This window comes from Indicator indicator, chromosome 28 (genome assembly GCF_027791375.1).
Source record: "Indicator indicator isolate 239-I01 chromosome 28, UM_Iind_1.1, whole genome shotgun sequence".
NCBI classification, from domain to species: Eukaryota; Metazoa; Chordata; class Aves; order Piciformes; family Indicatoridae; genus Indicator; species Indicator indicator.
In genome coordinates, this window is record NC_072037.1 from 12,093,115 (window position 1) to 12,114,994 (window position 21,880).

A 21,880-nucleotide genomic window follows, 5' to 3' on the forward strand; every position below is an offset into this window, starting at 1 on the left:
ACCTGAGGGGTAGATACCAAGATGAGGGTGCAAGGCTCTTTTCAGTGGTGCCCAGTGGTAGGAAAAGGGGCAATGGATACAAACTGGAACCCAGGAAGTTCAGCCTCAACATGAGGAGAAAATTCTTTGGTGTGAGGCTGCTGGAGCCCTGGAGCAGGCTGCCCAGAGAGGTTGTGGAGTCTCCTTCTCTGGAGACTTTCAAGACCCACCTGGATGTGTTCCTGTGTGACCTGCCCTTGGTGATCCTGCTTTAGCAGGGGAGTTGGACTGGAGGATCTCTGGAGGCCCCTTTCAACCCCTACCCTTCTGTGATTTTGTGCTAGTGAAGTGCAAAAGTCTTTCAGTTAGGAGTTCTCTGATCATTGGTGTTTATATTCATAACCTTCATTAAATGCAAATGGAGATACTGAGATTTTTTTTTTTCTTCAGAGTTTCACAAGTCACCCTTTGAAAGGTCTGAATCCTGCTTTTAATTTAGTGGAAGTTCTGAAGTTCAGAATTGGATGGAACATTCAGAAGGCAAAAGGGAAGGCACCTGATTAGTCATGTCACTTGAAGCACTGTGTGTGATCTCTGTGCTAAGTACCCAGGGCCTTTCTTCTCCAGCTGATTGATGCAGGTTTTAAAAATTGCTTAACTTCTGTTATTATTAAATGGAGAGTCTGACAAATGAGCTATGAAGCCATGACAGAGGGCTTCACAGGAGGAGTTTTTATCAAGGGGCAATGCTGCTGCTTATGTTCCAGCTGAGTATTTTGTGCAGGTCATGGAAATCACGGAATGATGAGGGTTGGAAGAGACCTCTGGAGATCATCTCATTAGAAGTTAACTTCCTTTCCCTGAGAACTTGGAATGTGTATGTTTGCTCCAGAGATTGAGTCTAATCCCCCTGCTAGAGTAGGATCACCTAGTGCAGGTCATACAGGAAAGTGTCCAGGTGGGTTTTGAAGGTCTCCAGAGAAGGAGACTCCACAAACTCTCCAGGCAGCCCCACAGGGCTCCAGCACCCTGACAGTAAAGAAGTTTTTCCTCATGTTGAGATGGAACCTCCTGTGTTCTGCCTTGTACCTGTCACTGAGGCATCACAAATGTAGCAGGACATTCTCCAGGCTTAGGGCCAGTGCCAGTAATTGAGGATGATGTTAATTCTTAGCTCTTTAATGATGAGACTTCTGCCTGCTTGATGGTTGGAAAGAGCTTTCTACTACTGCAAGCAATGCTAAAGTCAGAATTTTGCAGTTTTGGAGGGCATGCATTGCTCAGTTGATGCCCTGGCTTCTGGAAGCTCTTATGAAGAGGTCCTGCTGTACTTTGACTCCTTCCAGATTGTCTTGCAAAGACTCTTGGTTGGTGCTTCTTCTCTTGGCTTGTGTGTTCCTTCAAAGCTTAACAACTAACAGACCACTTGGCATTGTTTGCATCATGAGGATGATTGGCTTTTGTCAACCTGGGGAGGTATTTAAAGCTGACTGAAGTAGTGGAGTAGAGTTTGTGCATGATTACTGTCCCTGCAGGAGGACTGTGGATCTTGGATACCTGTATCTGCACAGCTGACTTGAGGAAAAAAAAGGCTTAAAATTGCCCTTCTGTTGTCTTCCAGTGAACTGGAACGGCTGAGCAACCTCGTGGGAAAACCATCTGAGAACCACCCTCTGCACAACAGTGGACTGCTGAGCCTAGATCCTGTCCAGGACAAAACCCCCCTCTACAGCCAACTTCTTCAAGCCTACAAATGGTCAAATAAGGTAAGGGAATACAGCAGTGTGATTGAGTTGTCTCAGTCCTTACAGAAGGTTTGATTTGTGATTTGAGGTAGCTTCTGAATGTTTTGAGACTGTCAAAATGCAGGGGTTTTGTGAAGCTGAGGAGTGGAAGCATAGAATGGCTCAGGTTGGAGGGGACCTTGGAGAGTATCTACTTCAATCTCCTTGCCATGGGCTGGGACACCTTAACTAGACTTGGGTGCCCAAGGCCTGGTGATGGTTCTGAAGTTTGCCAGCATCCTTTCTAGGGTTTGCAGTGATCAGCCATGGGTGGCTTGCCCCTGTTGGACACAGGAGATGGGAGGTGTGAGCTGCTGGATTTACCATCAGCAGCAAAGGCCCTGCTGCTGCTCCTGCACATTGCTGCTTCGTTCTTCATTGCTCAATCCACTTCTTGAGTTGTTTCACTTCCATCTTTTGGCTGCCTTCTGTTCCTGTTCTGCCTGTCTGGTGTTTTCTGTTGCTTTGGAGGGAGGATTGAGCTGTGGTGATGTTGCAATCCACTTTGTGTCTGTCCCCATTTAATTTTTAATTTGTGACCCCTTTGTGGCTGGTTTGCTTGTATTTTTGATGAGCTGAGATCAGGGCATTTTCCTCTCTCTCTGATTGTTCATGCATCACTGATGGCATGAATAGCCAGATGGCTGCCAGGGGAGGGGAGATGGAGTGTGGAGTTTTGGGGCTGTGGTGCAATTCCAGAAGGGGAAATGAGCACACAGACTGTGTTCCATGTTTCAGGGCACTCTCTTTGTTTTTAAAACGTGGGGAGGCTGGTGGCAGTGGCTTGTAGAATAATAGTAAATAAGGTTAGTAATAATAACTGGGCTGTCTCAGCAAAAGCCACGTGTTCAGTACATCAAAGCACTACAGATTCACAGATTGTATCCTGTTGGAAGGGACCCTCCAAGGTCATCCTGTCCAACCCCCTGCAGTGAGCAGGGGGCATCTCCAGCTAGATCAAGCTGCCCAGGGCCACAGCAAGTACTGGGTATTTACAACTTTGCTGTGGTCTGTTGTTGTGTATTGAAAGAAAAAACTGAAAGAAACCTAGGCCTGAAGTGGTTGTTCTTAAAATAAATCCCAAACCCCAGAATACCAAAAGCTCAAACCAGAAAACCTCAGCTTTTCAAGAGTTATCTGATGACACCAAACTGGGAGTTGTCTGACACCCCCTCAGGCTGGGCTGTCCTTCGGTGAGACCTGACCAGGCTGGAGAGTTGGGTAGGGAGAAATTGAATGAAATCCAACAAGGACAGAACAACCTCATGGACCCATGGGGACTGATCTGTTGGACCTGGGAGTCCTGGTGGAGAGAAGGATGCCCAGGAGCCAGCAATGTGCCCTTGCAGCCAAGGCCAAAGGCATCCTGGGGTGGATTAGAAGGGCTGTGGTGAGTAGGTTGAGAGAGGTTCTCCTGCCCCTCTACTCTGCCCTGGTGAGGCCACATCTGGAATATTGTGTCCAGTTCTGAACCTTCTTTTACCTGCTTCTGTGAGTCTGTTTCTCCTAGTTCCTCTGTTTCTGAGGATCTTAAGTCTGTCTGCTCTACAGGTAGAGAAAAGTAGAGTGGGCAAAAAGTAAAACTTTCCTTCCAGAGGTGTTATCTTGGCAGCAGTTGTTATTTATCAGCACCTGCTATCTTGATATTTACTTACTGTAGTTTACCCAAGAGTTCTGCAGATGGTGAAGTTGTCAGGATAATGGAAGCAGCTGTTTGGCAACACAGCAGTTTGTCAAATGCATTAATTACACACCCATGAAGCTGTAAGGGAACTTTCCTTTTCCAGGTGTTGAACAGAGCTCACAAGCTATAGCTGAAAGACACAGGAAGTTGATCTGACTGCAGGCAAGAGCTAAATGCTTGTTCTGCTTTCCTTTAGCTTCTTTTTATGTCTGAGGAATCATACAAGACAATTGCATTGCCTGAGGGGTGCATGGAGGCATCTAGTAGCCATGCAACAATATCTGGGTCTGCTTGATAAATCTTTTGGTCTGTTTGATAAAATTTTTTCCCCCCTCTTCCATTTTGTTCCGTTATTCACTTAATTCAATTATTAATTTTAGGTAAGAAAAGAGGTTTTCTTCATTACAATTGAAGTGCTGTTTCTCAGAAGGATCCATTTGTGGCCTCTAATGTAATAGTGAAGATAAAATATTAGCTGAGATAAAAATGAGCTCTCATTCTGGAGGGGTAATGCAGATGAAGTGTTACTGGGAAGTTAGCAGGCATGTGGGAATCAGAGGGCATCTTCATAAGGACTGTCTGTGTTCAGTAATTGTAGCTGGATTCTGGGTTTGGGAGCTAAATGCATCTTAGCTGTTGAATTTTTTTGTGTGCGCTGTGATTATTGTGTCTGAGCAGCTGGAATCTGAGATGACAGCAGCAGTCAGAAAGGCTTCTGATTTGTGTGTGGCTTGATGCTACCTGGAAGAGCCAGGATGAATCTGCAGGGTGCTGCTGCCTTGCCTCCCATTACCAGGTGCTAGCTGCTTGCATTCTGTTGGAATTCAAAGGAAGCTGCCCCTGGGGAGAATGCATCAGCTACAGGTTTGGATGAAAAGAATGTTTAAAAGTCACTTACTGGACTGAAATACTGATGAAGGTCTCATCTTTTCTTTTTTTATATATTTTTTTTTTAATTTTCTTTTTTTTTTTAAAGAGATGTGACCTCATTTGTAACAGAGCACTTGAACAGCTTGCTTGCTTGCTTCTAGTGCTCTTCAGGACACTTCTAGAAGTGCCCTTCCAAGCTCATGGGTGCTTCTTGTTGTCTCAGAAGCTGAGGCAATGGTCTCATGAGTAAGAGCATCATTTACTGAGCAGCTCTGTGTGTTTCTTGGTATTTGTTCTCAGTATTGGCTGGCAAAGGGATCTTATGGGGTGGGGGGAAAAATTTAGTGATGTGATTAAGCCAATATTAAACACCTCATAAAATCAGAGTGGTTGTAAGGGACCTTAAAGATCATCCAGTTTCAACCCCCCTGCCATGGGCAGGGACACCTCCTGCTAGAGCAGGGTGCTCAAGGCCCTGTCTAACCTGGCTTTGACTTCCAGGCTTGGAGCCTCCACAGCTTCTGTGGGCAACCTGTTCCAGTGCCTCACCAGCCTCATGGGGAAGAGTTTCTTCTTCATGTCTCATCGAAATCCAGCTTCTTGCAGTTTGAAGCTGTTCCCCCTTGTCTTGTCACTCCATGCCTTTGAAAAAAAGTCCCTCTCCAGCTCTTCTGTAGCCCCCTTCAAATCCTGAAAGGCTGCTCTAAGGTCTCCCTGGAGCCCTATCTAAGGGTGAGTTACTTCCTCATCTATAAACCATTTAATAAAGCTTCTGATGGTGTAGCCTACAGTAACACTGGAGGCCACAGTAGCTGCAGGTTTTTGGGGTCCCTGATTTTGAACTTGTTCCTTGAATGGCACAAACATTTGGTTTCCATCTGCTGCTTTAGTGAGGGTTTTTTTTCTTACCTGTAGTGTGCATTTGTTCATCCTCTTTGCCCTTGGCCAAGCATTTGTGAACTCTGGCCCTGTGCGTGCCCCAAGCAGTGCCTGTTGAGGTGTTTCCATTGCAGTGGAAGAGAACATATCCAGCATGGTTCCTACCCACTGAGCAAGGCAAATGCTTTATAGGGTGAGCTTCCCCTCTCTTCATGGGGTGCTGTCAAGTATTTCATGCCCAACATCTGAGCTTTAGTCATTGCTAGAGATTTGCTTCCACGCTTTTATTTGAAGGGTATATGCAAAATGCATCAACTACCAAACCTCTACAGAATTGGTCTTTCTAACACACTTAAATATTGAGTTTGTTGGATAGCAGCAAACAAATCTTCCCTGAGCTGCTGAGCAGTAGCAGCATTAGCAGAGTTTCCTTGCCCAAGTGAAAGTTCTGTCTTTTAGAAGTTGTTTCTTCCTTTTTTCCCTGTTGCAGTGAAGAATTTTTCAGACTTAAAAATGCTATTGCCAGCAGTAGAAGTGAAGGAAATGGAGAACAATTGTAGCCTTGAACAGGTATTTGAAATCTTGTCCTTGTTTTTTAACTTCCCTGAAGCACAGTGTTTGCTCTTGCATAGGCTTTGCACTGTCAGAGTATTGTCAATGTTCCAAGGGGACATTGGGAAGAAGTTGCTCAGGGAGGTGGTGGAGACCCTGTCCCTGGAGATACTCCACATCAAGCTTGCTGGGGCTCTGAGCAACCTGATCTAGTTGGGGATGTCCCTGCTTACTGCAGGAGGGTTGGCCTATCCTAGGATGGTTTGGATTGGAGGGACCGTAGAGATCATCCAGTTCCAACCCCTTGCCACAGGCAGGGACACTTTCCAGCAGCCCAGGTTGCTCAAGGCCTCATCCAACCTGGCCTTCAACAGCTCCAGGGCATCCATGACCTCCTTGTGCAACCTGTTCCAGTGTCTCCCCACTCTCACTGTAAAGAATTTCTTCCTAATCTCCAGTCTCAATCTCTTCTCCTCAAGATAGACTGGATGAGCTTGCAGGGTCCCTTCCAACCCAGTGCATTCTATGATTCTACCAAGTGAGCAAAGCTGGACAGGAGCTGTCCTAAGTTTGTGTGCAAGTCATGTCCTGGCAAATACAAAAGGACCTGAAAGAATTACTGTTGGGCTGCATGCTGGAGCACACCAAGATACTTGGATTTGAATTTACTTCATGGCTTCCTCCTTGGTTTTACATAAATTCAAAATCGAACTGTTGAGATTGTCAGTAATGAGTTAAAATGATTTTCTGTCCCATGACAGAGGAGCAAAGGAATATATAGGTTTTGTTTATTAAATTATTGGGATGTGTTCACTGATAAATTATTTGTCTAAATTGGGTTTGTTGGAGGTCTCAAAAAGAAATCAATAGAGCCTGTAGAGAAAGTCCAGACTTGTTACGACTGCCCTTGGTAGCTTCGTATTGATTAGACGCAAATATTGAGTTTAATGACAATAAATGACATTAAATGTTAACCATAACAGGAGGGAAACACTGCTGGAGTCTTTTTTTTTTTCCTTTTCTTTTTTTTTTTTTTTTTTTTTTTTTTTTTTTTTTTTTGGTTCATCCTGATTGTAAAGTGAAATGTTCATTCCAAAGAACATTAATTCTAGTTCTGGGAGGTGCTCAAACATTCAGAATTTAATGTAGTTTTCCAGTAGCATGGACAATGTAACTGAATCACTGCCTTGGCAGGTCTCTGGAAGTACAGGAAGATGGCCAAGATTTTGTCCTTTCAGGACTTTCTTCATACAGAAATGCAGTGTGGTGAGGCAGTGCTATGTGGAGATCAGAGAGTCACAGAATGGTAGGGGTTGGAAGGGACCTCTAGAGATCGAGTCTCAGCCCCCCTGCCAGAGCAGGATCATCCAGGAACACATCCAGATGGGACTTGAAAGTCTACAGAGAAGGAGACTCCACAACCTCTCTGGGCAGCCTGCTCCAGGGCTCCAGCACCCTCACACCAAAGAAGTTTCTCCTTGTGTTAAAGAGAGACAGGGGTCTACTGGAGAGAGTAGAACAAGGAGCACTGGGTACAGACTGGAACACAGGAAGCTCCACCTCAGCATGAGTAGAAACTTCTTTGCTGTGAGGGTCCTGGAGCAGTGGAGTAGGCTGCCCACAGAGGTTGTGAAGTCTCCTTCCCTGGAGACCTTCAAACCCTGCCTGGATGTTTTCCTGAGTGACCTGTTCCAGGTGACCCTGCTCTGGCAGGGGGAGTTGGACTTGTTTTGAGGTCCCTTCTGACCCATAACATTCTACTACTCTATGGCCAGAATCTGGTTTGTTCACAGAAGAGAACAAATGGAAGAGTAAACTGAGATTTGAAGTGCCAAGTCCCCACAAGGACCTCTCCATTGCACTCTGGAGAGCAGGTTTTAGTTGGCTCTGTAAGAGCAGAATCCATGCTTCAGAAAGGCGATGGAGTGGAAAGGCTCTTGGGGATTACTGGCTGTGGGAGCTGCTATGCCTGGAGAGATGAATGATCCATGAACTGGTGGTTCCTTGTGCATGGGGCACAAAGATGAGCCAAGGCTGGAGCAGCTCTGCTATGGGGGACAGGCTGAGGGAGCTGGGGGTGTTCAGCCTGGAGAAGGCTCTGGGAGGACCTTGGAGCTGCCTTCCAATAGCTGAAGGGATCCTACAGGAAGGCTGCAGAGGAACTTTTCCTGAGGGTGTCTGAGACAGGCCAAGGGGGAATGGTTTGAAGCTGAGGCAGAGCAGGGTTAGAGTGGAGCTGAGGAAGAAGCTCTTCAGTGTGAGGGAGGTGAGACTCTGGCACAGGCTGCCCAGGGAGGCTGTGGCTGCCTCCTGCCTGGGGGTGTTCAAGGCCAGGTTGGATGAGGCCTTGGGCAGCTGAGTCTGGTTGAGAGGTGTCCCTGGGCATGGTGGGAGGTTGGAGCAGATGAGCTCTGAGGTCCCTCCCAACCTGAGCCATTCTGTGATTCTCTTCTCACTTAGGAATTTTTGGTGTAACCTTGAACAAGATGCAGGATATATATTTTTTTTTTTCCCCTTGTGCCTCATTTTCCTGCAGGATAAAATAGGCTAATACTTAACCTACTTCTTGGGAGTGTTTCTAGTCTAAATGTGTCTCAAGTGCATTGGGTTCTTTGGCCAGAAATGCTTTGGAGATGCCAAGTATTGTGACTAATGTTTGCCTGGCAGTCTGCAAAAATGCCCTTTATGGGCTTTTAATTTTGTGCCGTTTTAGGCAAATGTTTGGGTGAAATGCCCTTGCTGTGCAGAATGACATCAGCAGTGGGGGGTGGTTTGTTTGTTTAATGTGAGTAGGAAACAGGTGGTTACCTCTTTGCTTCCAACTGCTGTAGATATTAATTACTGCTCAGTTGCCTGCCTGGAGAATATGGGATTTTGTTACTGCAGGCTTGGTTTTACTGACCAGCAATGGCAGGGGTGGCAAATTGCAGGTAATGTGCAAATTTATCCTTGATGCTGGGAGGTGGGGGGGAAAGTACTGGGAAAGCTGTGATGAGGAAAATTCTCCTTGTTCAAAATGTAAAGGAGAGAGGCAGGAATTTCAAAGTCTAATTATGGTTCATTGAAGGAGAATGGAATTCATAGAAAGGCTTGGGTTGGAAGGGACCTTGAGGATCTCTAACACCAACCCAGCCTACCATGGGCAGGGACACTTCCACTGTTCCTCTGAGGGTCTATGAGCTCTGCAATGATAGCTGAAAAGAAGACAGCAAATAGTGAAACCCAGGATGAAAATGGGGAAGCAGCAGTAAAGGTAAAGGCAGAATGCTGGCTGGAGTTGATTCTCCCCAGGTGCTGCTTCAGGCAGGATCTCTGGGAGCATTAAGGATGGATAACATCACTGTTGTCCATCTGCTTGGAGAATGCATCTCCCTTCCTCAGCTGGAGTGCTGGGAATCTGGAGCTCTTGGAGGTGTTTCTTTGCCTTTGATTCCTATGCTTGTTTGAACAAAAGCCCAACCTGGGGCTATCTTAACTATTTTATTGGTACCATCTATAACTGTAAAAGTGGCTTTGACACCTAATAGATGGAACAAAAGGAAATGGAAATCACCAGTTCCTTTTTTCTTTGCACTACTGGCAAGATGCTTTGGCAGGTGAGAATGTACCACATCACCTGTCTTGTGCCAGCCTGTGGGTTTGAGTTGCTTTGACAGGAAGGGCAATGAAGGTGGTGAAGGGCCTGGAGAACAGGGCTGGTGAGGAGCAGCTGAGGGACTTGAGGTTGTTTAGCCTGAAGAGGAAGCTGAGGGGAGACCTCTTTGCTCCCTACAACTCCCTGAAGGGAGATTGGAGTGAGGTGGGGGTTGGTTTCTTTGGTATCAGGTGATAGAACTTGAAGAAATGGCCTGAAATGGCAGCAGGGGAGTTGTAGGTTGGATATTAGGAACAATTTCTTTGCTGAAAGGTTGGTCATGGATTGGAACAGGCTGCCCAAGGAGGTGGTGGAGTCACCATCCCTGGAAGTGTTTGAGAAGTATGTGGCCATGGCACCTGGGGAGATGGTTTGGTTGGCCTTCTCCAGGCTCAACAGCCCCAGGGTTGATGTTTGGACTCAGTGATCTTAGAGCTCTCTTCCAACCCAGACAATTCTGTGATGCTTTAGGAGCTGTGGAAAGGGAAGAGTGCTGTGTTGGTGTGAGCTGAAATTCCCCCCCCCCCCCCCGACAATAACCAGGCTAGCTCAGTCTGGAAGCAAATGAAAAGCTGTATTTACAAGCAAAGTCTAAAATCTACAATGAAATGCAATGAATATGTACAAATATACAAAATTCACAACATTCACAAATATATACAATCAACAGAAAAGCACAACTGATCTCCCTTTGCTTCCCCCCAAGGGGACCCTCCCAAAGGGGCCTCTCTCTCCCAGGAGCTTCCCCCCAGACCCCCTGGACAGAGAAGCAGAGTTAGTTAAGCAGAAAGTTGTTAACTTAGCTGCCAAGGTCAGTGTGTTATCTTCAGCCAGAAGAGAAGAAGAAACAGCAGCCAGACAGCCCAGCAACTGCCCCCACTGCAGAACGCAGAATGTGCAGAGTGCCTACTTTGTTTTGGGTAATAGTTCTTAAACATTTCTATCTATCCAATGGAAGTGTTTAGAACAATCGTTATTTTGCTTCCTTACACCCAATAGTGACTTATTTACATTCTTTCACTTTCTCTGTTCTGAACTTTGCAAGGAAAAATTAAAAAGACAGTTTCAAACCATCACAAGTGCTGATTAACTTTTTACTTAAAGAGAACTAAGCAGCCTTTGTGGCTTGGTTGTTACCTAGTTTGAGTGCTTTGTGATCTTCCTAGAGTTATGACAGTGAGAATTCACACCAGGATGTTACTGTGAAATTTTTGGGACACCTCTCACTTTTTCTTTTTAGGTTTTTGTGTGAATATTTTGTTTCAGATCCAAAGTGGCCTGAGAGCAGGCTACTGTTTGTTATTTTTTTCCTGTTGTTGTGCCTGGTTTGTTGTTTCTCACCAGTATTTTTCAAGGCTCTGATCAAAATAATGCTGTAAGCAGTCCTGGTCTCACTTACCCTAATGATGGGAAGTGATATATCAATCCACACCATTATCAATCACAGCCCACTTGTCAGCTGGGGAGAAATTATTTAATGCTTTGCAGCACCTTTATTTGCTAATGAATGGGGGTCCCCCCAGTTTCTTTGATAAGTATTAATGTTCTAGCTGTTGGCTTATTTCAGGATGGAAATGATTGATGTTGCTCTATTTTCACCAAAGCACTTCTGCCCACTCCTGGTTCTTCTTCCTATAACTCCTTATTTTTTTCTTTTTTGCAAGAACTCTTCCTGCAGTTGATGTTGGATGGCTGAATTATGTAATGTGTACATCAGTGATCACTTTCTGAGCTGCAGGATGTGATCATCAAACCAATTTGGTTAAAGCTGCATTGCTCTGCATAGAACAGCCCTGGAATCACACTGAGCCATGCACAGGCACATAGATGATGTATGTGGCTTACTAAAATCAAGGTACAGTAACCATTAGGTGGGGAGCAAAAAGGCTTTAGTTGTACAAGTTGAGAAATGGCACAGAATCCCAGGATGGTGATGTTGGAAGGGATCTCTGAGCATGATCCATTCCAGCCCCCCTGCTACAGCAGGGCACCCACAGCAGCTTACCCAGGATCACAGTGGTCAGGTGGGGTTGGGATCTCTCCACAGAAGGAGATTCCACAACCTCTCTGGGCAGCCTGCTCCAGGGCTCCAGGATCCTCATACCAAAGAAGTTTTTCTTCCTGTTCAGGTGGAACTTCCTGGGTTCCAGTTTGTGCCTACTGCCCCTCATTCTGTGGCTGGGCACCATTGACAAGACAGTCTGGCCCCAGCCTCTTTCCCCTCACCCTTTATCTCTTGTTGAGCATTGCTCAGATCCCCTCTGGGCTGCTCTTCTCCAGGCTCAACAGCCCCAGGGCTCTCAGCAATTCCTCTTCTCAGCCATGTTCCAGACCCCTCAGCATCTTTGTGGCCCTTTACAACGAAGTGTAACTGCAAATCCTTGCTGTCAAGGAATCAGTTGAAGACTTGTGTAGGACTGTAGAGCAAGAGCAGCATTGTAAGAAACCCTGGGAGCCAGCATTCCTTTGACTTTCAGCTTTCCTTGCTGTCCCAGCTCTCAGTGGCTCACACTGATGCTGCAAGCCTGACTTTATCTGCTAGCTGGTGGCCACTGTGAAAGCACAGAGGATGATTCCAGAGCCTCAAAAGTTGTCTCAACTTACTTTGAGGCAAGTTAAGGATGTTTGTAAAGTGTTTGGGGACCTTCATGTGAAGGGCATTGAAGGCATATGAGCACTAATATAAAATAACTGATAGAGGTGATAAGGAGCCCATTGATATTCTTTCTGTGGAAAAGATTTTGTTATAGCTCCTAGAGGAAATCAAATAAAATGGAAAATTTCATGATGTCACCTTGTTGCTCTCTACTATTGTTGTTGTCAGCTCTTTTTGTGTGACTTCTTTGGTGTTCTTAATGCAGAAGTTTCCTCATCTCTAATCTTGTTTGGACTTCTCCGTTGGACTTCACTAAAGTTGGCCACCCCAGTTCACAGAGTGCTGTAGCTGTTTGAATCACACAGGAGCAATGCCCAATTCTTCCCTCTTTTATCTTAATCAGATACTGTTGAGAACTGGGCTGCAAAGGTGGAAATCACCTAGAAGTTAATAAAATTGACAATAGGCTGTGGAAGGAGCTGTGTGTAATGAAAAGGGCAGCTCAGGCCACTGGTCTGGCTGCTGCTCTGTGGAAATGTGCCTTGCAAGGATGTGGCAGCAGTTTGCTGTTCTGCAAGAGTTGATGCTGAGCTTCTGATGTCCATAATCCAGAAGGTCTGGGGTGATTCTGGAAATCTCTTGCCTCTTGGGATTGACACATGCTGGCTTCTGTTTTCCTGGGAGGCAGGGTTAGGCTTGCCCTGCAGGAGTGGTGTTGGTTTGTGGTTCTGATGCTGTGACAATCGAAGAAGTACCCAGGGAGGCTGTGGGTGTCTCCTGCTGGAGGTGTTCAAGGTTGGATGAAGCCTTGAGCAACCTGAGCTAGTGGGAGGGTTCCCTACTCATGGCAGAGGGCTGGAACTGGATAATCTTTAAGGTCCCTTCCAACCCAAACTGTTCTATGATAGTAAGAAATTCCACCCCATGACATTGCTGTTCCTGCTGTCTGTCTGAGCCTGCCTTTGGCTTGAGCATGGAAGGGCACTGCAGGAGCTGGACACTCGGTCTCAGCTGGCTTTTCAGAATGAATTTGCTCATTCCAAAATATTCCTGTAATAAGAATGTGAAATTTTGCTTGATGGTTGGAAGCAAGTTGCCTGTTCTCCCCAGGGCTGTATGATTTCCCTAATAACATAAAAAAGCTATCAAGGAAGTGCAGGAGCTGTGGTCATTTGACAGCCCTTTGGGGTTTGCAGGTGAATTTTGCTTCAGATCCTGTAGGTACCTGACCAGCTTTTTAGGGGTACTTGATTTTTCCTCAGCTGAATGATGTTTGATGAGCAGCTTCTACAAAAAAACCAAGACACTGGGGTACAATGCTGCCTCTTGAGAAATGGGTGGTGTGGGGTTGTTTTTTTTTTTTTCTCCTTCCTTCCTGCCCCTGTAATTCTCCTGTCTTGGGTCAGCTGGGAGTAGAAATGGGGAAAACCAATATTCTAAATTGGTATTGCATTGCAGCTTGTGTGACTTTATGGCTTGGTTGGTAGTTGCAGAAACATATCTTGGCTCTCCTAGAAGTTTGAGTAATTGCAGAGTCAGGCAGGTTTGGGTTAGGGTTGGTGGAAGAATAGAGACAAGAATATGAATGTTGCAGCCAGCTGCTTCCCTCCTTAACTCCATTTGAATCGGGTCCCTCTTGTTGGTAGGAGCATTTAAATCTATTAAAGCTGTAAAATCCTGACTTTGTGGAGATAAAGATGCTTTATCAGTCCATGTTATCACTTCCTCTGCCAATACAAGATTAGCTCAAGCATGCTTAGCAGTTCGTTTGACCTTATCTTAAATACCTGAATGTGAAGGCTTCACTTAGGCACCAAAACAGGAATAAAACCTTCTACCCACTGCCATTTGTTCAATTAGAGTACACCTAGCAAAAGCTGTCCTGTGAATGAATAAAAGATTGAAGGGAAGCTGCTTGATTCTACCAGGGGCTCATCTTCTCCAGTTTTGATCTTTTCACAGACAGATCAAAAGTTTCTGTCTCCTGAGCAGCAGTTGCCTTTGGTAAGGTTCTTGGCTTGATGTGAAGCATTCTGGCAGGCAAGCTCCACTGAGCTTGAGGACTCAGGGACTGAGTTAAATGCCTCCAACTAGACAGTGTGAGTGAGCTGACAGGTGAGCTGGCACAGGACTGCAGCTGCTGCACGCTTGCCTGGTGGCTTAGTGAGTTCAAAATGCATTCCTTGGAGTGTTTCATGTTTTATATGCTCATGAATTGGCCTCTTCCCAGAGAAGTCTTCTTCAAAAGCACATAAACTGACAAGCTGGCAGTAATAACCAATAGACTTATTGGGGAGAATTAATAGAGATCATGGTTATGAAAAGTAATGACCACATGGAAATGCTAAGGCTGTTTTCAGGATGACTTCAGGTTTGGAAAGCAGAGTAATGGCCACAGCTTACAGCATGCAGTCAAACCAGAGGGGTCTTTGATGCTCAGAGCTGCACTTTGGGACAAAGCCAGCCCCAGTCTTGATTTATTTGGTGGCTGTTTGCATTCTCTTGAGCTTCTCTAACTGGCAGTGGCTCAGTGTGAGGTGCTCTGTGCACTGCATGGGCTGTTAGACACGAAGGAGTTGATCCAGATGTGACATTGCAGTGGGTTCTAAGCTGGGTGGGTTTGCTTCTCTAATGGCTGTAGAACTCAATGCTGAAAATAGGCTCTGAAATAGTGTGGCCAGCAGGAGTAGAGCAGGGATTGCTCTCCTCTACTCAACACTGGTGAGGCCACACCTTTGATACTAGGTTCAGTTTTGGGTCCCTGACTCCAAGAAGGACATTGAGGGGCTGGAGCATGTCCAGTGAAGGCAACATAGCTGGGGAAGGGTCTGGAGAACAGGGTTGGTGAGGGGCAGCTGAAGGAACTGGGGCTGCGTAATTTGGAGAGAAAAGAGGCTGAGGGGAGACCTCATTGCTCTCTACAGCTCCCTGAGAGGAGGCTGGAGTGAGGTGGGGTTGGTCTCTTCTCCCTAGCTGAGGTGATAGGAGAGGGAGTAGTCTGAAATTGTGCCAGGGGAGGCTTAGGTTGGAAATAAGGAAAAACTGCTTCAGGGGTGGTCAGGATTGGAACAGGCTGCCCAGGGAGGTGGTGGAGTCCCCATCCCTGGAGGTATTCAAGAAGTGTGTGGCCATGGTAGTGCTGGGTTGCTGGTTGGTCTGGGTGATCTCAGAGCTTTTCCAGTCAAAACCATTTTATGATCCTATGAAAGCCTTTTAGGATCTGCAGATGTGCCCAAGAAGGAGCTGTCTGCAGGTACTGGTACAAGTGATGAGTTCAAGTGAATTATTTTCATCTCTCTGTCAACAGCAATTGAGTTAATTTCCTTTATTGCAATTCCCTGCTACAGGAGATGCAGAGCAGAAAGTATCCTCAGGTGTCTTGAAACTTGTTTTAAGCTGCCCATGGTTTGAAACTGTTCAAGAATCTGTGATATGAGCTGTTTGACATTTTTCCTTTTCCAAATGCTGAAAGGAATAAATCTACATAGAGAGTGTTAAAAAGGAGGCAATCTTTGCCACAATGTCTGGAATCTTGGAATGTTCCTTGAGTTCTCTTTTGGCTGACCACCACCAGAAGCAGCTGAATCAAGTATCTGCTTTTATCTATAAAATAGATATATTTGGGAGGGGGTTTGAGGGGGGTGTCTTGACAGCTTCTTGTTTTAGTCTAGTTCAGGTTGAAACAGCTGCTCCTAATCTCTGCAAACCAGATGTGTTGGGGTTTTTTTGCTGGAAATCTTGACATTCACAGAAACATTCAGGTTGGAAGGGACCCTCAGGATCGCCAAGTCCAACCAGTAACCCTACTCTGCAATGTTCACCCCAAACTATGTCCCCAAGCACCATGTCCAGAGGGCCTTTAAACACACCCACACATCAACTCCTGCAGCCTTCCCAGGAGCTCTCATTTCACAATTGGCTTTTCTTTTTGCTGAAAGAATTCTTCATTCAGAGAAGATGGCACTTTTGTCTCAAATAAGGAGCAGTTAAAAGGATAATAGCTTCCACCCTGCCTCCTCTGAGCCAGAGATGTTTCTCCTACATGACTTAAGGAGAAACACCCCTGTGTGGTTTACTGTGAGTGACATTTTTGTTCTGCTCCTCCCTGCCCTCCCCATCTGCTTTCAGTTGGGTTCTATTTAGAGGTTTCTCTGCACTCAGACTTAACAAGTTCTCTGCCTTGCCTTATGGTTTGCTTTTTACTCCGCACTCACATCTTCTATTTTCAGGCTTTCCAATGTAGTACTTGCAGTTTGCTCAGTGCTGTAGCTGGTGTGTAACTGGTGTGTAGAGTCCTTTTTTTTTTTTTTTTTTTGGTGGGGGAGGTTGGCTGCTCTGCCTGGTGCCCCTTCCAGAGGTGTTTGTAGAAATTTCATAGACCACAGAGCTGATCAAGCCTGCAAGCCCTCTTGGTAAAGCAAAAGCCAACCTTCCATTGTCAATTCTCTGCTTCTTTTGGATGTCCTGCAGTGAAGTTGATGACTTCAAGAACTTGCTGTCTAGTTAAGTGTGTGGTGATACTCTGTGTGGACACTTCAGACACTTGGAGAACCATAGAATTGTTTCAGTTGGAAAAGCCCTCTAAGATCATCCAGTCCAACCATCAACCCAACACCACGGCCACTAAACCATATCCCAAGTGCCATGGCCAAAGGTTTCCCTCCAGGGGTGGGGACCCCTCTACCTTCCTGGGCAACATATTCCAATCACTGGACCTTCATGTGAAGGGCATTCAGGGTACATGAGCACTGAAATAACTGATAGAGGTGGTGAGCATCTCCATGATATCTTTATATGGAAAAGAGTTTGTATAGCTTCTAGAGGAAATGAAATTTAGCTCTTGGGATGAGGTTTCACAAGACACTTTGTTGTCCACACCTTTGTTTTCCCATCTATAAAACGAGGCTTGTGCTGCAGACTGAGTGCTCCAGGAAATCCTAAGAGTCAGATCACTTGTGCTGATCTCACTCTTGAGCCCACCAAGGACCAAAAACCATCCTGAAGCCTCTTTGGGGTTATTTTGCTGAAGCACAGCCTCAGACAAGGCAGAAGCTTTGCTGCTTCAAGAGCTGTTCAAAATGATTTCAGTTCCAAGTTCAGTGTTTGCCTGGCAAAGACTTCTGGAGTGTTTATCATTTTTCTTTGCATTTTTCTTTTTCCCACAGTCTAAAGAGCCTGGCTGGAGGTTGTGTTAGGATTAAGTGAGCTTAGTGGCCTCTCCTTTCCATCCCTCTTGTGTACCTTGTATGAATACATCCTAATAACTATTGATATTGCATTCATCCTGCCAGGAGCTGAGACCTTTAGTGTCTGCTGATGCTGCACTTTTGATGTTATGGCTTTGCTTTTTTTTTTTTCTCTTTGCAAGTAAAATCAATTGAGACAAATCTTGGTAACATCTCCAGCAAAAATAAAATGACTGTCCCAGGCAGCCACTAGAAGGGTGAGAAGTGTGGCTGTGCTCTTAGATCACACCTACAGGGTTGTGCCAGCAGAATTGATTCGTTGATCTACTAGATTTTAAAGGTCAACTGTAATCACTCTGTGAGAAGATAGAAGAAGATAGAAAATTGCTACTCTGCTTTCCTGGGTTGTATGCCAGCTTCTGGTTCTCCTTGCTTTTTCCCCTGCACATCTTAATTTACTCAGCCAGAGCATCACTACATAAAGGGCACAAGTCCTTGGGCTTGCTTTCTCCTGTTGATGAAGGAGCTGGCCACAACCTCCCTGGCAATCTGTTCCAGTGTCTCCCCACCCTCGCTCTGAGGAATTTCTCCCTAATCTCCAGTCTAAATCTTCCCTTTTCCGGCTCCAAGCCATTGTCCCTCACCCTGTCACTCCCAGCCCTTGTCAAAAGTCCCTCCCCAGCTCTCCTCTGGCCCCTTCAGGTACTCTAAGGTCTCCCTGGAGCCTTCTCTTCTCCAGACAGAACAATCCCAACTCTCTCAGCCTGTCCCCCCAGAGGAGGTTCTCCAGCCCTCTGATCATCTTTGTGGCCTCCTCTGGACCCACTCCCCTCAGTTTGATGTCCTTCTTGTGCTGGTGGCACCAGAACTGGATGCAAGAACTTGCTGCTCTCTGCAGATCTTCCAGAGAAGAGAACAAGTGTTTTAAATGGAATAGATTTAATGGTGTGGGAGCTGTTCCTGAATGGGGGAGGGAACATCACAGACCACAGAATGGGGCTTTTAGCTGTTCCTCAAATGTTGCAAAGTAACTTGATGATTTGCTATTCCTCCTAGCTGCATATTCCATGTGGAATTAGTTCGAGACTTGTTGAGTCACTTGGATACTCACAAGTCCATGGGACCTGATGGGATTCATCCTAGGGTGCTGAAAGAGCTGGCAGATGAGCTGGCCAAGCCTCTCTCCATCATTTTCCACCAGTCCTGGCTCACTGGAGAGGTCCCAGAAGACTGGAAACTGGCCAATGTGACACCCATCCACAAGAAGGGATGAACAGAAGAACCTGGGAACTACAGGCCTGTCAGCCTGACCTCAGTGCCAGGGAAAATCATGGAGCAGATTGTCTTGGGGGCAATCACTGCACACCTGAAGGATAGCCAAGGAATCAGGCCCAGCCAACATGGATTTAGGAAGGGCAGGTCCTGCCTCACCAACCTGATCTCCTTCTATGATCAGGTGACAGCCTGGTGGACGTGGGAAAGGCTGTGGATGTAGTCTACCTGGACTTCAGCAAGGCCTTTGACACTGTCCCCCACAGCAAACTCCTGGCCAAGCTGTCAGCCCATGGCTTGGACAGCAGCACTGTGCTGGGTTAGGAACTGGCTGGAGGGCAGAGCCCAGAGAGTGGTGGTGAATGGTGCCACATCCAGCTGGCAGCCTGTCACTAGTGGTGTCCCCCAGGGATCAGTGCTGGGCCCCATCCTGTTCAATATCTTTATTGATGATCTGGATGAGGGGATTGAGTCCATCATCAGTAAATTTGCAGATGACACCAAGCTGGGAGCAGGTGTTGATCTGTTAGAAGGTAGAAGGGCTCTACAGAGGGACCTTGCCAGGCTGGACAGATGGGCAGAGTCCAACAGGATGGCATTCAACAAGTCCAAGTGCTGGGTGCTGCACTTTGGCCACAACAACCCCATGCAGAGCTACAGGCTGGGGTCAGAGTGGCTGGAGAGCAGCCAGACAGAAAGGGACCTGGGGGTACTGGTTGACAGCAGCTGAACATGAGCCAGCAGTGTGCCCAGGTGGCCAAGAGAGCCAATGGCATCCTGGCCTGCATCAGGCATAGTGTGGCCAGCAGGAGCAGGGAGGTCATTGTACTCCTGTACTCAGCACTGGTTAGGCCACACCTTGAGTACTGTGTCCAGTTCTGGGCCCCTCAGTTTAGGAAAGATGTTGAATTGCTGGAGCATGTCCAGAGAAGGGCAACGAGGCTGGGGAGAGGCCTTGAGCACAAGCCCTATGAGGAGAGGCTGAGGGAGCTGGGACTGTTTAGCCTGGAGAAGAGGAGGCTCAGGGGTGACCTCATTGCTGTCTACAACTACCTGAAGGGAGGTTGTAGCCAGGAGGGGGTTGGTCTCTTCTCCCAGGCAACCAGCAGCAGAACAAGAGGACACAGTCTCAAGCTGTGCCAGGGGAGGTTTAGGCTGGAGGTGAGGAGAAAGTTCTTCATGGAGAGAGTGGTTGGCCATTGGAATGTGCTGCCCAGGGAGGTGGTGGAGTCAGCATCCCTGGAGGTGTTCAAGAGGGGATTGGACGTGGCACTTGGTGCCATGGTTTAGATAGTCATGAGGTTTAGGGTGACAGGTTGGACTTGTGATCTTTGAGGTCTCTTCCAGCCTTCTTGATTCTATGATTCTATATTTGATGATGGCCATGTCCTAGAGAGGAGTTCGTTGCACTAACAGTGCATGGGAAGATGATTCCTTTTAGAGCCATTTTCTCCCCAAAAAAGTTGTAGGCAACATTAGCTGGTTGACAAAGGTTATTTGTAGTAGAACTTCCAGGGCCTAAATTACCTCTGAGAACTGCCTTTTAGTGCATTTTTTTCCCCTATGTGCTAACTTGCAAAATGCAGTAATTCCCAGCTGGTTGGAAATGAAGGGTCTGTGGCTTTTCTCTGAGCATCCCTGACCTGCTTTTAAACTGGCAAAGAACAGTGGCAGGAGGCTCTGCTTGAGTGGGCTGAGGAGATGGGGGGGTGCATTTATTGGAGGTGGCCTTTTTTCAGACATTTTTGGTCTGGTGGCTTCCTAAGGTCAGTGTGGGCTTGGCTTTGTCAGCCACAGTGTGAAGTATGGAAAACTGATGGCTTGTGTTCACTACACTAATGGGAAATAGGGGGGGGAATGATTATTTATGTATTTAAATGAGTAATTGACCAGGTAAAGGTCTCAGACTTGAATGGTCAAATTGGAGTAGCAGCAAATCCTTGGTGATTTTCCTGCTGGCTGATGGAGTCAAACAGTGCCATGAGTAACTGGGGTTGTTCTCTTGCAAGATGCTTAAATCTATTTAGTGTTAAAAAAACTTTTAACTCTTGATGTCTGGTTTGGGTTTGTTCCACAAATGAAGTAAATCTGCCAGGAAGAAAACCCCCAAACTGAACAACTGCCTTCTTGGTGATGCTACCCAACTGCAGTCTGTGCCATCTCCATGGTTTTGAGGCTTCATTCTGCAGCCTGCACTCAGCACACTTTTATTTAAAGCAGAGCTAAAAGTAGCACTAAAGAGCTGACGTTCAGAGCTGCTGGGTGTGATGCAGGATTGCTGGGAGGGGGGTGAGACAGGAAGAGGAGCACTGCTAGTCCTGGCTGGATGAGAATCATGGAGTCTTGGAAAAGACCTTGAAGATCAAGTCCAACCCTTATCTAACTCTGCCAAGGCTGCTGCTAAACCATGTCCCTCAGCACCACACTATAAACATCTCCAGGAATGGGGATTCAACCACATCTGTGTGGAGCCTGTCCCAGTGCTTGAGAACCCTTGCAGTGGAGAAAAGTTTCTTCTGATGTCCAACCTACACCTTCCCTGATGCAGACTGAGGCTGTTTCATCCCCACTGGTCTCTCTCCAGCAGATCCTTGTCTCTCTTGAACTGGGGAGCCCACAGCTGGGTGCAGTATTCCAGGTGTGGTCTGACCAGGGCAGGGTAGAGGGAGAGAAGTTGAATGAATTGTGGGTCATTGATGTTGCTGAATTATTGGCTTGATGAAATGAACTTTGGGAGGCAGGGAGTGTCCTCACCCCAGTGGATTTTGCAACTAGAGAAGTGGCAGAGCTAAGCTAATCCTGGTTTGAGAACAGCAGCATTTTCCCTCTCCTCACTCCAGTTTCCTGAAATGCTCACCAGTTTGTCATGCTGCTGGTGCTGTGGTCTCACACAGAGATCCTTTGGGCTCTGCAAGTATGAGCACTGTGGAAGAGTTAAGGAGACTCTGGGAAAACTTCATGCTGAGTATAGAAGTGGAATAATAGGGAAAATAGCCTGGAACTGGGCTGAGAGAGTTGGAGCTTTTAAGCCTGGAGAAGAGAAGGCTCCAGGGAGACCTCAGAACAGCCTTCAAGTATCTGAAGGGGCTACAGGAGAGCTGGGGAGGGACTTTTGATAAGGGCTTGTAGTGACAGGACAAGAGGGTATGGATTGAAGCTGGAAGAGGGGAGATTGAGACTGGAGATGTAGGTTTTCCTGTGGCTTTAACTGTGTCCCACAGCAACTTAACAATGGCTCAGCTTCAAAGTCCTCAAACTTGTCTGTTAACATCAGTGCAAATTCCTGGCTAAATAAAGAATTTGTAGTGTTTATCATTTCCAAAAAGTACTTTCCACATTCTCTTGTGGCATTTAGTGATCAGAGAATCATAGAATGGCTTTCCTCTCCATGTGACCTCCAGTAAGTCCTCAGACCTCTTTGCATATCTTTCAGTGTAGCTGGAA

General features: G+C 46.5%; 1 protein-coding gene across 2 annotated transcripts in view; it reads left to right on the plus strand.

Annotated features, from left to right (window-relative positions):
* MED27 (mediator complex subunit 27) overlaps nucleotides 1-21,880 on the plus strand; it is a 94,709-nt gene that overhangs the window by 1,642 nt on the left and 71,187 nt on the right. For both annotated transcript variants that reach the window (XM_054393372.1, XM_054393373.1), the window contains exon 2: nucleotides 1,601-1,745. In XM_054393372.1, coding sequence (XP_054249347.1) covers nucleotides 1,601-1,745 — 145 coding nt within the window. The remainder of the gene's footprint in view (nucleotides 1-1,600; nucleotides 1,746-21,880) is intronic.